The following is a 21,779-nucleotide window of genomic DNA, read 5'->3' as shown; positions in this document are numbered from 1 at the left end:
GACTTTTAACATTTGGAAACATATGTCATTATGTCTGGATAATTTCTTTTGATGACAGATGATCGTGTCATGATTTATTTTCACTTTGCATGCCTGCACACACACTCAAACACACAAACACACATACACACACACACACACACACACACACACACACACACACACACGAGGCTTTCTGACGAGGTTTCTCAATCATATTTCTGCCTGGGCAACTTTTGTCATTTATAAACTTTGCATGTATCATTAAGTACAAATGATTTGATTGTGTGCTGATAATTGATGATCGTCTGATGTTGACTGTGCATGTACACGCATCAACACACTGGAGATTTCTCATGTTTTACTGACGACATTTCAAATTCAGTTCAGTTGAATTTGTTAAGGCCTCAATCATTAAAATTTTACAAAGTTGAACAGATCTGCAGAGAAAAACTTTTGGGAAAGGTAAAGGATAAATCTTAATAAATAAATAAATAAATCTTATTTTTGTGTTTCATCAGTTGTGATCATGTTGAACTCAACTGTGATCTGGAAACATGGCGACATAGCTAAAACAAACTCTATTTCCAGGTTGTACACAAGTCAACAGTTTCGCCAGATGGTCTCAAATGCTTTCTTTGGAGATTAACCAGGATGCACCAATGCGTGCATATTGTCCAAAATTATTCCTCCCTACACATCTGTGTGCTACATGTGGTACTATAGGTCAGTGTGCAAAATACCCTCTGACAATTGGGGGTTGCTTTGCTGTGCACAGTTCTCCTGAAACAGAGCACCAGCTACACATTCCAAGTGGCAACAAAACTACACAAGTATTCATCCTTTACGTGTCAAAAAAGCTGTAAAACATTTCCAAAAGTTTAAAAGACAACTCCAAGTACATTGATTGAACATTGTTCTTCTACAACACTGTTGGTTCACAATGGCCAATTTTCAAAAGATCAACATCAGTGCAGCAGAACCAGAGAACCGTCTTTTTGATTCCACACATTCTTCTTTCTTGTCAAAACCTGCTGCCTACATTACCCACAATGCAACTCAATCGGCGACAGATTTCTTCCAGACTTGAAATCATCAGCCCAAACTGGCACAAAGTGACATGACTTGAGGCAGATTTGATGCCGCTCCCTCTGGAGAAGATTTATACAACGTTTTCCACACATGCAGCAGAACTCTCCAACACCTGGAAACAGACTTTCCCTTTAACAATGTAATGAACAATGTAGCTTCAGTTTGCATATCCATGACACAGCTCACTGCCAGAATGAGTCTGTTAACACAATTATCTCTAATTCAGTTTGAGACCTGACTCGAACTTTTAAAACAGCCAAGAGCAGTGATCACATCAGTATTCACACACGCTCAGAGCTGGCGTCTGGGCCGTATAGGGTACTGCAGGAGCGAACGAGGTCTAGGGGAAATAAATAAATGATACAAATAGAAGTGGAGCGATATGGACAGATTGCTGAGGAAAAGCATGTGTTTCAACGCATCCTGTTCACTGCCACAATCTGTTTGTGCCTGCCCAGACCAACTTGTTGGCAGAGACGCACACTCAGACCTCTCCAAAAATGTGCACTTCAAGCTCACCATGGTTATCTTCACTAATGCTGTAAACATGAGGACATGGAACCAAGATGAGTGAGACAGTTTGGAGCATAAGTGTCGACTGGCATGTTCTTGATCTGATCATTGTCAGTGCCATATCTGCGCTGCTGCTCACTTATTAGCATTTTAGCATGCAAATAACCTTTACTATATGGATAAATATTACTTAATAAATAATAAGATAAATTTCCGAGACCCCCAAAATTGGATTATGAGCTTTCAGGCAGTTTGAGGTGTTAATAAGGACCTCCTAAGACATATTTCACACACTGCGGTCGAACAAGCAAATCAGTCTACGAACTGATGGATGTTTGGGGAATAAGTTTGTCTTTGTTTTGACTTCAAAAATAAATTTGGTCTAATTGGGGATTTGTTTAACCCTTAAATGCATACCTCAGTTCTTTAGTGACCCAGAACTACAGTATATTCCATCCTGTCTTATTCCTTCATTTCACTCAGTTAAGCAATCAACTCCCTGATATTCCTTAAACTATTTGCTTTAACAATATGCTGGAGTCAAAATGTCAAAAGTGGTTTTCAGACGAAAGTCTTTGGTTGGTTTCCAGAAACAAAACCATTTCAGCAGAGGAACTCTCCCAGAAACACTGGAGATGGCACATTTGTTCATCCACGCTAGACCACAACACAACCGTGTTGCACTGATCACAAGACTGTGATTTGTGATTGCTGTACTGACTAATTTGGTTTGGTAGGTGCCAGTCTATGAGAGGTGTACACTATGTGTAAGATAGTACAGCAAAATATATGTACAAATGTTCCTTTTTTCAATATTTTTCTTAATAATACCATGCTGCAGAAAATAAGATTTCCATATCCTTTTTGATTATACAGCAGATACAGAGAAAGGCAATAAGACAGAGGGTGAATACCGGTGCTGCAGCAATGGACAGTATGAGAAAACTAATGTGTTAAAGCACGTAAAGATTTTCTAGTAGACACACAAATGCAGGAGTATAAATCTGAAAAAGAGCATAATATGGGACCTTAATCTGTGTAACATAAATGCAGAGTTGCTAAAGACTCAAGATAAGAAGGGATAGTTGTTACGATATTTTTGGCTTAACTGATACAACAGATTGCTCAACATATGAAAATGAGATGCAAGTTGCAGTAAAAATGGATTATCCTTTAAATCACTCAGCTTGACTTTGGGAGCTCATGTGGTTGGTCCACAGCATGTTATGTGTCTGTTTCACTTTACTGTATCATCAGCAAAGAGACAATATGCACAGCTCTCTTGTCTTCCTTCATTCAGACACACACAGACAGGACAGGAGAGTGAGGATGGGATGGTGAGGTCATAAGGTCACAGCAGATAATAAGGAGAGACAGGGGAGGAGAGAGTGGCAGAGTTAGAGTGAGAGAGGAATAGATAACTAAGAGATGGATAGTGTGGGTCAACTGACGCTGTGATGCAGAAGGTGAAGGATTCAAGTAGGAGACAGAGACGAAACTCTTCAGGGGATGGTCTCAGAAAATGAACAGATGGAGGAGAAAATAAAATTTTCCCTCATTACTCCCAATTTGTGGATGATGCATCCAAACTATTATCTCCACCTAATGATTTGCCAACATCTATAACAATAATTGTCACTGAACAATTAAATGAAAGTGCTTCTGTGTGGTTTCACCGAGGTCGGAGGACACCAAGCAGCTGGTAATCCCATTCGGCATTGTGTTGTTGATATAAATTATTAATGAGGGTGAAAGCAATTAAAAGCCATGCAACACTGAGCCATTGAGCCAGGCACCTCCACCATTGTTTGTCTTTTTAGAAAGCAAATTCCTCTCTGAGATTCCAAGTGTGCCCCGAGAGTATGTAGGTGTGCTATTTAGAGTTCAGACCGCCAAATTAAAAGCAATATTTAAACCATTAAGACTCGCTGTGCACCCAGCTTCACTCATTATCACATTAGATTAAGACCAGCAACATTTCCACAGTATCTCAGGCATTATGCCACTAATTAAACTTCCACTATGTAAGAAACAAACCTCTCCATTTTGCTGTTGGCTTTGTTTGCTCTGCAGGGATTTTTACAAAGTTTTGCACATTGACATGCTAACATTTAGCTTATGATAATGTTAGCACGAATCATGAAAACAGGTTATATGATCAGGGCTAAACGCTGTCAACGTGTAAAACTGTTACCTGCAGGCAAAGTGAGGTTCAGCTAGCATAGCTCTGTCGAAAGGTAACAAAATATGCTAAGTAGCAAAGCTCGCTAATGAACGTGACACAGAAATATGATGAAAGTATAAAAAAAAGTCCACTGGCAATACATTCAATCTACTGCAGAAAGCTTACATATTCGTCCTATGGGTCAACCTTATTCTCCCCTTTTCTGTGAAAGAACATTACAACCTCACGGGGCAATAGCGCGGCTAAAGCAATCGTCTTATTCTTTCCTCATTTTCCACTGGTTTCCAGCTGTATCATAACACTGTACGTACTCGTGGTGTCCCCAGCCCAGCTCTGGGAGGTAGGGCAGCTTCTTGATCCTGATGATGGAGTCGTAGAGGGAGGGCTGCAGGGACTGGGCCACGGCGTTGGCCAGGATCACCGCTATCATCACCGGCAGGATGTGGGAGATCTGGCCAGTCAGCTCGAACACGATGACTGCGGTGGAAACCGTGTGGGTGACCGCTCCCGACAAGGCTGCCGCACCTTTGGGTATGGGAGAGGACAGTCAGGTGAGAGAGAGAAATCCTGGAGAGAAGCAATTGTTCAGATCAGTGGTTTTCAAGGTGGGGTCTGGTGCTAAATAAAGGGGGCCCTTGAGGGGGTTTCAGGGGCATCATCCATCAAAATGAAAGATAGTTTAATGTTACTGTGATTTCAAAAGGCAATAAATAGTTTTACTATCTCACAGCACATAACAGAGAGGATGTTGAATAATACGAATGACTCAAGATCTTGACTACTACTGCTGATATTTCTCACTTCCCACCAGACCTGCTAATTTCTGAAAACAGAACTAGTCTGAGCGACGGAGGATATTGCCAAGACTGACTGTAGTCAATACAGGTTTTGTTCTCAAGTAAAAGAGAAAATACTGCATGATGATACACAGTAAAACCCCCTCACAGTGATGGAAAGCAACTCAGTACATTTACTGAAGTCCTGTACTACAGCATCACTTTGAATTACCATGTGAATGTTTCTACTGCATGCTACGTTATATTTCAAAGACACTACATTTACAGCAGTGTTCATTTACGTGCACTGTCCCTGTTAAATGAAATGTCAAACCAATATATAAAAATACATTTGGCTCATATTCTTCTGTACGTTTCTGGTTTTCAACTTGTGGTATTGCCACATTTACTTATGTGACTTTATGACTGTCTCTTCCAGGCTGCTGTGATATGCACTGCAGATATTGGGATGGTCACTCATAGCTTAATAAATGGCATACCTTTACCTGCCATACCTTTACTGTCCAAGAAATGTAGAAAAGCTAATTATGGGTTATGGTTTCATCACTGTTATTTCCAGTCACAGTATAGGTGGTCATATGGCTCAGTTATACTGCTCCAACATAAGAGTGCATTATCAATATTTCACTCACATTCCTGCCTCAGATCACATTAACAGCATACTGTATATACAACATTATTGATCCAAAATTGCACTTTGAGTTTGGAAATCGATTTACTCAAAGATTCCAAGTCATCATCCTCTTATCAATTTCCTCCCTTCTGTCAGCCCTGCACACCACATTCACATTCCTCTCCATACAATCATCTCTCGTATGCCCATAAGCCCAAAAAAATCGACTTATTCAGCTAATTCAATACAAGAGGGAACCTCAATATTTCCAAATCTTTTTTCCCCCCAATAAAGTCTTGTGAAAACAATATAAAAGCTGCATCAAAGCAGACAGAGCAGCGTGGGGTAAAGTGAGCCTTCACTGCTCAACAGAGAAAATGGATGAGTCCAATCCAAAGAATGAGATGAACACTGGGAAAAAAACAGGCAAGAATGAAAGCATTAAAATAAAGTGAAAAGAGAGAGGAGAGAAACAGATGGTGGGCGAGAGAGTCTACAAAGGCAGGTTTCATTGTTCTTTCTCGTAACTTAATTAAGCCTGTGTATGTCTGCCTATCCTCCTCAGATAAATGCTGCTGCTCCCTCTGCCTGTCCTAACATTTAGTCCTTAAAGCGAGCTCCGCTGTGAGATGAAAGAGCCTCATCAGAGTGTCAGGCCTGTAAAAGGCTGAGTCATCATCTACAGTGCACCACAACAACAACATCAGCAGCCCAGAAAAACAGCCGCCGCCAACCTGCAACTGTGGCATAATCAGCACGGCTGTCAACAAGTAGCACAGCGGAGGGGATCACAACGCTGCATCTCATTATGCACGCAACTTCAGAAGGGACGGAAACGACGCGGCGCTGAAGGGACAGCTGGTGTTTGCAGGACAAGAAGCACAGTCAGGATTTTTCTGTTCCAGGTCGAACACATTAAGTCCTTCTCGTTCCAGGTCAAAAATTAACAAGACCAGTGACACCAGCCACTTCGGATTGGTTGCATGCTCTCACACAGAGCCAGAATTGTATCTGATCTACTTTAAAGGCTTCCAATGTTTGGGACTAAAGTCATGAAGTCCTGACACCAGGGCTCTTTCACTGCGACAATGCTGAAAGAACAGAATAAGCTATGTTTGATAAGGATTTGCCTGAAACTTGACTTTGATTTCTTATTCAAGAAAATAAGACTGGCCTTCCTTATCATCTAATTACAGCGAAAGAAAAAAGGCAAATGTTCAGCTGAGAAAAGCTTTAATTTTGCTCATTTCCAAAACCAAAGTCACTGAAATAAAGGCTAAAGGAAAGAGTGAAACACATTGCCATTGTTTTTTCTCATATTGACTGTTTGGAGGTGGCAGAAGGATGGCTCTGTGCCACTTGAAGCCAACAGCTACGACTTTGGCACATTCTCTGTCTCTTAAAAAAAGTTTGGGATTACACAACAAGTTGCACTTCCAACTTCCAAAACTTGAATTGGGATATGAGCTCTGACAACAGCAAGACGGGCTGTGACCGGTCATTGTTTTGGCAGACGTTTTTTTTTTTTTTTTGGATAAGTCTCTTCCGGTGATCCTGCAAATGTAATTTGATTCTGTCTCGAGTGTTTGAGTCTGATCAGGTCCCACGTCTTCTTTAATCAGCGTCCATTTAGAGCCTTAGCTTGGAGCTGTAAGTTGAACCTGGAGGAAATATTCATCTCGAGTGTGGGCAAGAAAAAGAAAATATCTCACTCAAGTGGAAGCACTGATGCTTCACAGAAACCTAATGAGGAAGAAAAAAAGAAATGTGTGCACAGCGACCATCTTGAAGACTGAATCACTTAAAAGTTGTTGAATGAGAAATATTTTCCAAAACTGCCACAAGCCCCAGTACTGATGATGTGAGTCTGACTAACTAAAGTAAAAAGGGCTTTAAGCAAAACAGCAAAAAAAAAAGAACATACAGGAAAAGCTCATCAGAAAGGACGTAGAGGGGGAGTCAGGAAAGAGAGAACATAGTGAGTGACAAATCACAGCACCATGATTGTGTCTTTAACTCACCCACGACAGCGTAGCCTCCTGGCACTATGGGATAGATGGTGCCATCTGTGTGAATGCCATCTGGGAACCAGGCTGCCATGCTTTCTCCAACCAGACGACCAAAAGCCGCTCCTGAAGTATATACACGCAGACGCACAAAGAAACAGAGACCACAGTCAATACAGGGCTTAATATTGGGAGCAGTAAGTAACACTACTGTACTGTGTTCCTGCTCTGAAGTGGCAGCTGCACAGAGAACATTAAATGTTCATACATGTTCACTCAGGTAAGGCGAGGTAAGCTTTCTTGCAGAATTCAGTAATATTGCAATTAACTTAGTTCAACATTTTGGAGAAAAAAACTCTCATGTCATTTTGTTAAATCTGAAGCTACAGCCAGCAGGTGGTTAGCGTAGCGTGTTACGTTAGCGTGTTACCTTAAAACAAAGCAAGGCTAGCTGTTTACCCTGGATTCCAGTTTGTGTCCTGAGCTAAGCTAACTGGCTGTGGCTTCATTTTTGACAGATACCAGTGTTTTTGATCTTCTCACTGATCTAACACACACACACCTACAGACTTACCTTAACCATAACGATAACTATAACCCCCCTTACCTTAACCTTAACCTTAACCTTAACCTTAACCTAAACCTAATCCTAGCCTAACCTTAACCCCAGTCTTCACTCTAAAATTTAATGATTTGATTGATCTTTTTGTCGCCACAAGGAGGGCAAGTCTCCATAATGTGACTGTGTAAACAGATTTATGTCCCCACAATGTGAGTAATACATGGACACACACACAGACACAAGCACACACACACAGACACAAGCACACACAAGCACACACACGCACACACGCACACAAGGCCAGTTGCGTCTTACCAATGACAAATACTGGCATGAAGGCTCCACAGGGAACTGGGATGGTGGTGGCCAGGGCAGACATCCAGAACTAAGAGAGAAAAAAGCGGGAGATAAAGAAAGAGAAGACATAAAAGAAAGAACAGGGTGGCATTTCAATTAGCTTCCGAGTAACATCCTGTGTGCCCCTAGATGATAGCCAAGTTGAATCCTCCACCAACAGTGAGGAGGCGGCCATGCAGAGCTTATTGTCGAGGTTAGATTGAGCTGTCACTTTCACTCCTCATTTGACAAAGACCCTGAAATGAACCCTGGGTAATGAGCGGGCTCCGCCGATTGGCCGACACCGTGCCAGGCAGGCGGAAGAGACGGCTAATTAGGAAAGACAAACAAAAAGGGAAATGTCACCACTGACAATGTGTGAGCATTAGCGTAAGGTGTGTGTGTGTGTGTGTGTGTGTGTGTGTGTGTGTGTGTGTGTGTGTGTGTGTGTGTGTGTGTGTGTGTGTGCAAGCTTCATGTGAGCTTAAGCAGAGAGTTCACCGGATGTGAATCTTAAAAAGCCAGCATGCTCAGAACTGGAAAGAAAAAGCTGCATTGATACTTCAGATAGCATTAAAACGATAATGTTTAAAAGAAAAGTTCATGGATGCTAGTGTGGACTCATTAGACGTCTCATTAAAATTCAAACTCTACACAGTCAGTGAAATATTGATCAGTTCTCCAGTAAATATATGATCGATCGTTACGTCCTTGACACTGCAGGTGGTCAACACTGACTAAGCCGATTTTCGTACATGTCTCACGGTGTGTTCAGACATAAGGCAAAGACATTAGTTGGCGTGAATGGATGCAAATTTCCTGTAGTCAGTGCAAAATGCAAAGGTGCACCCATGCAAGTTTAGTTTTGAGACTCCAGAGGGGTGATGAAAGACAGACTGCAACAGCAATCTGCCGGTCATTTTCAACCAATGTGCTCAAACTGAAGACATTTTAAAGCATCACTTATTATGCCAGAACCAGAGGTTCACCGTACAGAGCATCACTGATGACTGGGGCTGGGTGCGTGTTAGGTGTGAAAACCAAAGTGGAAAAATGTGGCACTGCAGTTTTTTATTTGCTGGCTGGGAGCAGTGATTTCATGGTAGCTTGAACTGTCAGTCTAAAACATACAACATTATATACAAGCTTATGGGCACACATATTCACCATGAACTAGACGCTTATTGCAATGCATATTATCAGCATATTGACTCTTTCTATTATTATTTATTATTTCTAATCATTATAAAGCACTTATTAAATCCTTTTCCTAGGAGTTAGTGTTCTAGGGGATATTAAGATTGTAATTCATGTACAACAGCTTCCTGCCTTACTTTCAATAAACAGTAATTAGGAGGTCATTGAGAGAACACTCTTAGTTAATGGCCTAGTAGTCAAATATGGTCATGCTTTATGATGAATATAAGTAATAATAATGATAAGATAAAGATCCAATATGCTAATAACATGCAGGCTAATAAGCAACTCGTTAATGGTGAATGTGTGTTATGTAATGATCCGTTCTTCAGACCCTGTTTAGACACAGCCATGTCTTCAGTAGAGGGACATTAAGTTGGGAATTTGTCACATTCAGTGTTCACATGTGTAGTATGAATTAGAGTATTGTACAAGCCACCGCACAAACTTCCTCGCTGTAATAATCTCACGGTTTCAAATAGAGTTTTTAATTACACTCATTGCTCCGTCTCTCTCCATCCCCCCTCCCCCCACCCCCTCCACTCCCTCTGCTCTGTCTATAGTTAGCTGTAATTAAGGCCGGCTGCCATGGCGAAGTAATGGATCTCCTTCTGTAACCGTACGCTGCCGCCGCTTTCACACCCTGCTCTGCACACATATGTGCGTAGGTGTTCACACACACCCACGCACCTGCCATGACACTGACTCAGTGACGAGAATGAGAGGCGAAGCCGGCCAGGAGCCAGAGAGTAACAGACGCGCAACAAGCTGAATAGAGAAAAGAGGCCGGACAGGAAAAGGAGACAGTGATGGGAATAATTCCTCCGACTTCTCCTGGATCGTCCTCCTCGTCCTCTTTCTCCCTGGCCAGTAAAATCTTAATAAAAGCTGAAAGGTTTAAAGGATCTGGGAACTCATAACATAGGCTTAACTTTATTACAGGGGCCATGAACTCTGAGGAGTGTGTGTGTGTGTGTGTGTGTGTGTGTGTGTGTGTGTGTGTGTGTGTGTGTGTGTGAGAGAGACAGATTGTCACACATTTTTAAAAACCACACAGGGAGAACTGTGCAATTTATTCCAGTTGTAAATTTACAGGTGGCCATGAAAACCCACAAAGCCATGCCCATACTGGCCTCTACAGCCTCCACAGTACAGTAGATCACAACAGAGTGTAATAATGGTCAGAACAGGTCATAAAAATGTGCACAAAAATCATTTTTATCGGGCTGTTGAATGTGTGTGCTGAATTATATCACTGCTCATAAAAATATAGTAAACTTGTCCAAACCTGTTGCTCACATATAACAAAACCTGTCAACATATTAAATTACGGAGAAGCTGCGCTCTAAAAAGTAACAGCTGCTCATAAATGTATAGTAATGCAATCCATTCAACAGGAAAACATCTGTTTATGGTCTCGTTTCCAATGATAAATACACTGACGTTATGTCAATTTGATCATTTGAGGCTGTTTAAATTAACTGAAAATAAAAGACCTAGAGGCAGCAAATGCAGACGATTAGTCATAAAAACAACTTAAGTAACCTGAATTTGTTTTTCTTGTTTTATTCTTTAAACCAATCATATTGCGTAATGACTGTACAAGTCATCTGTCTCACCTGTTTTAAGCCTCCACAGAGCAGCTGATCATAACAGCGTGTAATGATGGATTGTGCAAACATTATGGGAAAACATTATCAGTTTATCCTTTGTCCTCATTAAGACAGTGTTGTTACACCACTAAACTGAGCTTTGTAAAAGACAGCCAACAAATCATGTGATGGACACTGGTCTAAATGACTGAATATGACAAAATGCCTCCATGACCGTGTTGATAAGTCGGCCAAGTCAAAGGGCCAAACTACTACGTCTTTATGTTACAACACCAGGAGCTGTCCCTTTCACCTCAAGCAGTATCTTTGTCTCACCTCTCTTCCTCTGTGGTCTTGTGAGTTGGGCTTTAGAAAAACTGTATAGGAGATCACAGAGAACATACAGAGCAGCTGACTCCTGAGCAGCTGCAGGCTGTGATGCATAGTTTGATTAGCTGTCGACCATAATAGGACAGAGGAGACAAGATTGCCCTCTTTTATTGTTTAGGCATCTTAGTGTGGATGCAGATCTTTACAAAAACGACCTGGAAATGTTTCCTAGAGCAAAATGCGTTTCCAGATTTAGCCAGTTTAGTGGGCATCATGTCAGCCCACAGAGACAGAGAGGATCCTTGCAGACACATCCCCAGCTGAGCCACTGTATGGACTTGACAGTGTAATCTGAACCAGCTGCTTGTTTACCCATAATAACAAGGTCACACACACACACACACACACACACACACACACACACACACACACACACACACACACACACACACACACACACACACACACACACACACACACACACACACACACACACACACACACACACACACACACACACAGAGTGAGTGTGACAGGATGCTGACCACAGTTTCTTCTCCATCCTCATAGGACAGGAGCTTTAACCATGGCCTCCACTCTCTTTTGATCATTGTCTGCAAAGTTACAGTAGCTCATGGGTCCTCCAGGCGGCTCAGGGATGCCAAGGAGAAGGACTACTACCACAAAGACGTGATGGCCTCTGGCTCAGTGCAGGAGGAAGTGCTCAGTAGTGACACACACTGTATAAAAGTATAGAAGTATAAGTAAAGCACTCATGAAAAAGAGCCCTCCAGGATTGAACACTTTAGCTTTTGTATCATGATACTGGATCATTATTATAATCCTGATTCCTGAAAAGTTGGGACGCTGCGTTAAATGTAAATAAAAACAGAATGCAATCATTTGCAAAGGATCTGTGTCGACTGACAATGTTTACAAAGTGTTCCTGAGCTCATGCAGTAATATCCTTTACACAATCACGTGTTCACAAAGTGCTGCTAACTTTTTTTTCTGCAGTTGCCCAGTTTATTGGTCTATTTCACTCCAATATCAAATCAACAGCTCACCTCTTTGTGTCCTCTTTGATCAGCATATGACCTTTGACCAACATGGTACTGAGCTTGTTCAGTCCTGCTTTCTTTAGCTAAGAAATTTAGCAAAAATCCGATGTATGTTGTCCTCTGCAGATCTTGAACTACTGATTCAAGCTTTCATTTTCTCCTGCATTCATTATTAGGATTCCCTTCACACACAACAGTCAAGCTGCTGCTGTACGTGTCAAGTGTAACTAGTAGCATAAAATGCAATACTTCAGTAATTACCCAAAATGTTATTATTGTTATACAGAATTGGGCTATATAAGTTCAGTCCCTGCATAACTCATAACTCACTTAAATAGCTGAAATGAAAATCCAGGTCAATCGAAACTGTATTTTAAAATGTATCTTAGAAACCGTATATATATTTTATTCTACATACTAAAGCCAATTAATTGGTGGGCCAACATCAGAAACCTCAACCAAAAACATAGAGCTGTGCTCATTTAAGAGCTGAATGGCAGTGCTTCAGTTCCGCTCCCTTGTGTTTGTCAGTGTGGGCTGTATGGAAAATGATGATGAATAATTCTGTTTTCATTGAGGGGAGAATGGATTTGAGGGCATTTGACAACTCTGTGGAGTCTCCATTGAATGCTGATGCTCTGCCTCTTTATCTGCAAAAAGACTTGCCACTGTACTTTTATGTGTTGCAGCGTGTGTGTTTTATCCACTATATACATTATACTGTGGTTGACATGAACATGTGCATGCAAAGTGCGTCATTGTACCTTTAATTCTGCTCCTTCCAGCATCCTGATGACACAGGGTTTATATATAAATGACAACATGTAACCACTAAACATGTCTTCATGTGTAAGAATCGAGCCCAGAGAGAAAACTAAAACATCGCTGTCAACAAACGGCATCAGTCTCACTTTATCTAAACCTGCCTAACACAATCAGCATGATCTGATGTCTCACTCAATGGGTGTGTGTGTTTACAAGGTTATAACCCTGTCCTGCTGAAAGCCCTCTTAGAGTAACAAGGCCTTAGGGCCGGAGTCTGCAGCACATTTACCGTGCAGGGATAAAATAAGCTGCATCGCTTTCATGTGTCATTCGTTGAGCACCTCTCAAACTGACATGGTGTGACAGTGTAATTGAGAGTTGTTTGTTTTTGACAGGACACATTAGCATTTCCAGACATATATCTATATGGCCTTTATTTGCTCTATTACCATTTATGTCCTCCTAGACGTTGCTATATCCAACTCTTTGCAGAAGCAATGACTCACTTCAGCCCGGAGGAATCATTAATGTTTCATCTGCTCTAATCTAATGTTATCTACTACGTGTACATCTCACGGAGGTACTTCACAACCATCGAGGATCTCCAATCCCAAACTGACTTCAATCAACAGAGAAAGCAGAGGTCTTAAGGCAAGAAAAGCGAGCCAGGACTCAGTCGGGTTGTTGGTTTAAAACCATGCAAGTGCTTCAGAAAAACAAGTGTAAGAAAACCTCTTACATGAAAATCTTCTACATTAAAATCCAATTAAAAATGAGTTAATGAACCACATGAATTTTGACGGTGGCCTTAAGGAGGCTTATAAGTCACACTGCTGCTTCAGGGCTAAACTATTTTAGCAGGAAAGTGTATTAAATTCCATGAATACATGTGAGCCAGATTTCACAAGCAGACATTACTAGTAATGTGTTTGTTCGACTAAAATATGAGCAGCTGGTTTTGATCACTCTACTCGGATGTAAATGTGACGTGGCCCTCACTTCTCTTGAGGTCAAAAAATCATTTTCTCTAATGCTTTCAAGACTGATGCATTTATGGCACATAGGAATCAATCAAGGGCAATCATAATGTGCTATTAAGATTATAAAATGGCTGTAATTTACTTCATGTCAGATTATGGCTCAGCAGCAGTGTTAAGTTGAGCAGGTCAGACCCTCATGTAGAGATAATCTACTCTAAATGATCTGAAGCCAGATCTATATGATTGTGGATCAAGTGTGCCTTTGTGGATGCCAGTGTGTTAAATCTTTGCCTATATCAGCACCCATTTAAAATGTACAAATATTTTTATTAAATATGTTGCTTCCATCTGTATTGCATGTTATGCTTCCCTAATGGTCTTTTTAAGGAAATTATCAAACACAAACTTGACTTAAATTGCGCTTTTCACCTTGATACTTGATCAGCAGCATAGTCCAATAAAATGGCTTGCTATTTTGCTCTGTGGGCTCTGTGCCATTCCCAAAACTGCCACCAAGGTGTAACAAAAAAAAAAAAAAAAAAAAGATTTACAAATGGCAGAGCTTGAAGCACTGCTGTCAGGAATCAGCAGATGAAAACATCATAAATGTGACAGTGCTGGGAGTCGAATTAGAGTCTCAGAAATCAGGAGAAATTACTCAAGATATCAAGTCTGTCGATGCAGAACTGTGCTATGACAGCAAACAAAGGCTCTTAATGAAGCAAAATGACTTCAATTGGAGGTGGTCAAGTTAAAGTGGAGAAAAAAAATCATAGACACAGGTTACAATAGAGTACGTTCATCTGGATGTCAGATTCAGGCATTAAAATTGCTAAGATAAAGAAGAGTTTTCCCCTGTGGCACACTGTCGACCCATGACAATGACTCATGCATCAGGCCTGGACCTCTCATCAATTTCATCAGAGAAAAGTCTGAATGCAAGAAAGACTAATTTTCTTAAATCAAATCACTCGTATGAGCCACAATCTGTGCTGTACAGGAGGTTCTCTGTCTGCACTGGCCCATTGTCTCCACGATACTCACTAAAAGACACTGCCGGGCCAAGTGACGGTAATGCTGATGCTGTCTCTGAATTAGAAGGACAAAGCTGCTAATAGTAAGGACGCTGGGTTAATTCTTTTGGAGGAATCTGGATATTATGACTCACATCCGTACAAGTCTTGGTTTTCTCTTACAGCTAGTGACTGACTGGTTTGAGAGCTGAGAAAATAAATGGTGTGAAAAGGAAAAGGTTGCATCTTCATGTTTGATTGGTTGTTTCTTAAGGATGTGAGACTGCAGTGACAAGGCTCAGGTAGAGTGTGATCCCATTCAAATCCACCACTCTTCAACAGTCTGTTCTATCAGGCAGATTCCAGCAGGAGAGGGTTCTAACATTTAAATCGACCAATGATGACCAATCATGTCACACAGAGGTGACAAATCAGGAAGTTGTGTAACTGTTTCAGGACTAGTCATTGGTTGTTTTGACCTATAGACAAGAAAGGTGTCCGATAATAATGACTGCTTGACTGGCTTTTATACCATCCACTCTAAATTGAAAAACAAACTACAAAACAGACAAATATATATTCATCAGGAATGGACGAGACGGACAGCCTTTCCTCTGATGTGAAGATGTGCGACCTCTGAACACCCAGAACAGGAAACTGATTGAGCCTCAATGAGAGACAGGAACAGGAAGTATGGCCTTATGGAAATTTCTCTACAACTTATTCAGCTGAATAAATTTACCTGTCAATGCAATTTCTGCAGAGCTGTGCACTTGAGGTCATAATACTATTACGTAAAGACTCTGCTGCTGAACTACTGAACCACAGCACCTGCTCCTGCATCTATCGACCAAACACTGCGGCAGACCGAGAGCTGCAGGTTGAGTTCAGGTGAACACTGGACTTCCATTAAAGCAAAGAGATAACCAATAGATATGGTTCAGTTAGATTAATTGCAAATTTATCAAATAATTGATCAATACTACCCTGATTACTTATGGGAAATCCTCAACTTGAATTGAATTTCATCAGATTATACTGCAGGATGCATGAACATGTTTTATCACGTGTTTAATTTGAATTATTCTCATCATGGCTCTCAGTGGAGAGTATTACTATAGAAATGACTATTTCTACACCTGTCGGACAAATACTTGGCTTACAAATATAATGGTGGCAGAGTCACCATCATAATTCTGAATCATTTTTGAAACAGTGGGTCCTTGATTTCATACAGAGGCCAACAAAATTAGGTTTCTCATTTCGAGCCGGTGACTGTTGAATTTACGAACTCAAATCATCACTGTCCTTTGCAGGTTTTGTCATCTGTAGCTAGCTACATGACGACGCTAACGTTAGCTGAACACATTGGTTTGAAACACTGATTTGGTGAGAAGCCAGCATCTGAGAAGCATATTATGCATATGAGGTGATTGCATCAGGGTGGCCGCAGCCTCTCTGGCCCCCCCTGGTGGCGCCAACACTCTACAATCCAGGAAGCTGGATTGCTGCATTGGCCTTCACACATTGTCTGTGATAACATTAACCCGGAAGCCAACAAAATTCAGAAATGTTGCCTGGCTTTGGAAGTAATGCTCTGTTACTACTGTAGGTTGCAAGCTAATTAGCCAGACATGCTAATGTTTAGCTTACATTAAAGCATCCAAACACATTGCTTAATCCATGTATAATTTTGTTCTTGCATTTTTTGGAAAGGCCACCATCTAAAACTCTTTAAATATGCAATTAGATACTCTAAATAGAGCCCAAATAGACCCCCTTGGGTCAATTGAAACAAAAAGGTAATGTATTAGGGATTTCCATACAAATATGTGACATTAAACTTAATTATGACAGTCATCAGTCAAAGCCTGTGCTGCATAGTTCCTGCCCCTGGGGCCTCAATTCATCCTGATTTTTGTTCATTTTAACGTTTCAGAAAGAGGCTAAAATTTCTGGTGCTAAGGTGAACACGAGGATAAAGAGAGCTGACAGAGAGAGAAAACAAAAGCAGGAGACACAAGTGAGCGAGAAGGGAGAAGTGAAGGGTACTCAGGTCAAGGGTATCAGTTATGACGCAGTATCCAGGACATTTAGACTCTATTTAATTTGTCAGTCATCTGGGAGCCTCTCTACCACCTCTATGCTTGTGTGTGTGTCACATTCAGAGGACAGTCTATCGCCTGGGGGCCTCAGGGGACCCTCAGGGGCCCTTACTCTATTCCCACTCCAATTACAGTCCCGCCAGCTCTCTGTCACTCTGACACGCGCGCGCATGCACACAGACACACACCTGTATTAATAAAGGCATTCTTCACCGAGAGCTGTTGATGTGCATAATTGCACACCACTAAAAATAGCATTAAACTACAAAGCATGCCAAGTGAGTCTGCAGGTTTGCGTGTAGGTGTGTGTGCGTGTGTGGTTTCAGGTGTGCTAAAAAGTTACAAATACACCAAAACTTTCTCAGCAGTACCCCAGCGGACGCTCACCTCCCTCACAGCAGGTGCAGCGAACTTCACGATGAGCAACATTTCAGCCCTCTCAGCGAGGTTCCACTCTTTGCTCCCTGCTAGCGCTGCACCCAAACATATGTAATTAAAGCAATAATAGCAGCTTTGTTCCTTGACCTGCCGACATGCACTTCCTGAAACTACATGCTCTGTGCGCACCTTCACTTTCAAAAGTTTAGCAGCTGGAATGAAAGCCTTCCAGAAGCTTCGGCATGAAAAGGAGCAACAAGACAAGATGGCTGCCATGTCGAATAAAAGAACCATTCATTACCAAGAAGCAGAGGGGGAGAGCAATCTCCCCTTTGAAAATCACCAGGCTGAATCCAAGAAAACCAAAGGCTGTAATTAGACAGAGCCATTACAGCCTCACTTTGAATGCTGTGTGTGCGTGTAAGTGAGAAAGAGGACGTGAGTCAGTGCGTGGCCACAGATAGATGTGGAGAGCAGCTCGATGAGATGTGTGCAGGTGGGTAGAAAAGTGTGTGTTTTTGTTCTTACTGTATAGCGCACACATCTCACCTCTATGTCACATATGGGGAAAGCTGCATTTGTCTTTGGTAACCCTATACATGCACCGAGGACGGTAACACACACACATACACAGGCAGAGGTTAGACGTCACACTGAGAGGAGTGACGCTGGGAGCCATCAGAGCATTTCACTAAAGGACGGGAAGAGGACAGGAGGAGGACGGGAGACAGACACGTACAAAGAAATGGGGGAAGAGGCGGCTCGGCTTCAACAAGAAAAGTTGATTCAGTGAAACTGGCTTCAGAAAGTAATCAAAATTGGTTTCTGACAGCCATATTTTGAGATGCAAACAGAGACAAGGTTGAGAGAGACGTTCTCAATGCACTGTCCGGCTCCAATGACAAAGACACAGTGATTCAGTTTCTGCCCTTACTGCAGGACAGACTGTCACACCATCGGTCCTGCGCTTACATAACGTTGACACTGGAGCTTCTGGCCCGTGTTGAGTGCTTGTTTCACTGAGTGTTTTTAACCACATTTTGTGGTGCAGGTTGCCTGGCAGCAGTTCAGCTCAACTTTTCTGTGGAGACTGTGTTTTCAAAAGTTATTAGATGTCTCAAGTTTCTTCACACTAAAACTTATTCCTGTAGAATGATGCTATGATCGTAAAACAAGACTTTGGCTCCGCAGTGGCAATGTAGATACACAGTATAACATATAACAGAGATAACAGAGAGGAGTCATAAAGTCTCCACACGGCATCTCAAGGAAATATAACACGATTGGATTGGTACAATTAATTTCATTTAAAAACCAGAAGTGCATGAAGGCGTTAAGGTGGCGCACTCCAATTTAAACCATAACATCTTCATGGGATCAGAATTTCCACTTTTCACCAAATTGCACAATGGAGGAGAGGTGAAGTAGGAAGTGCCACAATGATGGTAAATATAACAGAATGTGGCCCGTTTATAAGCAACAGAAGCTGTCACTGTCAATGTCCGTGACAAATTTACACTTTTACTTTAATGCAGTTCTGCTTTCTGTTGAGAAGCAGACGGTGGGAGCTGTTATGATGGCGCCGAGCCGCTAGTCTGTGCTGACCACTGCACGTATTTCTTCTGGTCGTTGAGAGCTGAAAACCTTTAGGTCTGATAGGAACAAATCAGAAAAACTGACTTCTCTAACCCTACTGCAGTCAACTGTCCATTACGCCCCCCCCCACACACACACACACGCACACAATGACATAACCAACTTCCATCCTATTCTGCACCTACTCACATTTCTGCAGGGGAAAGCTCGCTCGCTCACTCACACACACACACACACACACACACACACACACACACACACACACACACACACACACACACACACACACACACACACACACACACAGCTCTTGATGTAGTGAGGGGAGATTTACAACCTCTATTTTTTTTTTTTGTACGTGTAAAGGACATTTCATTTCAGCTGAACAGAGCAACCCAAATAAATACAGGCGACGTAAAAAAGCTCGTCTAATCACAACACAAGCAGCACTCACACTCTCCAGCCCTGAAACAGCCACTGTAACCGCAGCGGGCGAGCTGGTAGGACACAGAGTTCTCCGGGCTCCCAAACTCCATTTGGCCTCTTGTCGTTATGGAGACCAAAAGAGAAGCGGGAGACTTTTCTATCGTAAGAGGAAAATGAATGCTGAACATTGTGACTGTTCAGCTGCAGTGGCCTGGTTCCAATACTTTACACCACAGTGATGCTTCTTCCCCCTCACTGAGACGCTGGGGAGTCAGAGCACATACTGACACACTTACTGCATATCCACCTTCACCACACCTTCTACCTCCGCTGTGATCCAAACGTCTTGTATAGATGTCATTTGCTATGTGATTGACCTCAAATTTACTGACTTTTCTTTGCTGTCAACATGTTGGTCAACAGGCCCTTTAATGGCACACGCACAATATTCTAATCACACTTTTCCTGTGAGACGTTAGATTGAGAGACTACAGAAAAGATTTATCTCAGTTCATGTTATTTTCAGGTGAAGACATTTTTATTTTTGCAAGTTAGGCTCATCAGTAACACAGGCACACTTGTGTTCTGGGTGCTAGCACTCCTTTTAAAACTCTCGTGGAGCTCGCAGGTTATGTTCGGTATTTGGTTGATGCTTGCTTGGGTTGCTGCACTCACACACTTCTCCACTCACGCACCCACCTACACTGCTGATCTGACTGATTACACATACCACTGTGAGTTCTCCTATCAGGTTTGCTTTTTTTTTTTTTTTTTTTTTAAATAGATAACGTGTTGGTTGTGAGCATCTCCCTCTTCTGTCATGGCCGTGCAGTCTGATTACTGGCACATCTTTAGATCCTTAACTCATGCCCCCCCTGCTTTGAAGTGACAATAAATGGGTTATGCTCCAGCGCTTTTACTCTAAAAAGTCATCTAGAAACAAAAAATATTGTAAAAAAAAAGGGCTATACTTAAAAAAAGCATTGGATCATATCTGAATCCTCTTAATAACTCTAATGACAGGAGGTTTAGCTGAACGACACAAACACACCGCCCTGTCGCGGTCGCAGAGCTGTGCTACAGTGGGATGTATGTTTTCCCTCATAAACACTGCTGCTGGGTCATATTTGCTATTTTGTCCAGCAAAACGACTGTCAGCTGTGGCTCCATAGGAGCGGCTGCTACCGGACTCTTCTCCACAGGCTCCTCACTAATAAAGAGTGAGGAGGAATAAAAGGTTCGCTTCAGAGTTAAACAGATTCGGCTACGCATGCATCCAGAGTAGAGCTGACTGTCACAGCCTACCCCTGGCCTTACTTAGGACATAAAGCCATACTGTCTGCAGGCTGGATCCAATTCCTTTTACTGAACATCTTTCATTTGACCTTATCATCAAACAGGACAGGCTGAGCCCCAATCGTTCACGATGGTCTCTGCAGCATAAAGTGTAACAGTATGAAGACATGTTCTGTTCTATTTCTTTTTGTACATGGTCCCATCAGCTCTTTCACTCAGTGATATGGCATCAAAGTGGGCCCAAACTTTAAAAAGGCCTCCAGCGGACAGAACTTTGGCACACAGTGAGGGGGAGATAGGCCACTTTTTTCAACTTGGTCCCTTTGTTCTTTACCAGTGACAAGGGGAGATGGGCTCTGTTCCAATACTTTCCCATTAGCCTGGGTCCAGTTTTGAATAAAAAGGGCAGAATCCTCCCATCTATAATACGTTCACAATCAATTCCCACTCTCCTCATGACCTTCCTTTACCTTCGATGCCACTTTCTGCAGCCACCAGCAGTATACTGCATGTGTGGATCTCACAGACAGAGAGGAAGTGAAGGAAACATTGAAAAACACAGAGGGAAGACAAACAAACGTCACAATATTATGTGTGTGTTTCCTGACATGAGTAAACCCAAAGTTTCTTTTGAAATCCCAGCATCTTTTCACAGGTTTTCTCCCCTACCTTCATGACGATGAAGAGGACCAGGGTGACGAAGACGTTGACCTGTGGGTGCTTCCAGGCTTGAGAGTGGCCGATGTAGTCGAACTCCTCGGCGATGCCCTGCTTGGCCCATGTCCGGTTGTCCAGTAACGTCACCAGAGACTCCTTCTGGGTCAGCTAAAGGCCACAGGAAGTGACATCATCACCACATGCAAACATGGGTGGGCTTATGGGTGGCCCTTTTTTCAAAACTGACCCAAATCTATAGTAAAATACTGTAATAAAACAGGCATAAGAGCTGCCTAATGG

The 21,779-nt window shown here is 42.1% G+C and overlaps 1 protein-coding gene across 4 annotated transcripts in view; it reads right to left on the bottom strand.

Annotated features, from left to right (window-relative positions):
* The window catches only part of clcn2c (chloride channel 2c), a 143,942-nt gene that overhangs the window by 36,978 nt on the left and 85,185 nt on the right, over positions 1-21,779 (bottom strand). For all 4 annotated transcript variants that reach the window (XM_070970241.1, XM_070970243.1, XM_070970242.1 and 1 more), the window contains 4 exons: positions 21,492-21,647; positions 8,063-8,132; positions 7,201-7,311; positions 4,081-4,294 (listed from right to left, as the gene is read on the bottom strand). In XM_070970241.1, coding sequence (XP_070826342.1) covers positions 4,081-4,294; positions 7,201-7,311; positions 8,063-8,132; positions 21,492-21,647 — 551 coding nt within the window. The remainder of the gene's footprint in view (positions 1-4,080; positions 4,295-7,200; positions 7,312-8,062; positions 8,133-21,491; positions 21,648-21,779) is intronic.

The sequence above is a fragment of the Chaetodon trifascialis genome, chromosome 9 (genome assembly GCF_039877785.1).
Source record: "Chaetodon trifascialis isolate fChaTrf1 chromosome 9, fChaTrf1.hap1, whole genome shotgun sequence".
Lineage (NCBI taxonomy): Eukaryota > Metazoa > Chordata > Actinopteri > Chaetodontiformes > Chaetodontidae > Chaetodon > Chaetodon trifascialis.
The sequence above is the reverse complement of the archived record's forward strand: the minus strand, read 5'-3'. Positions and strand labels throughout refer to the sequence as shown.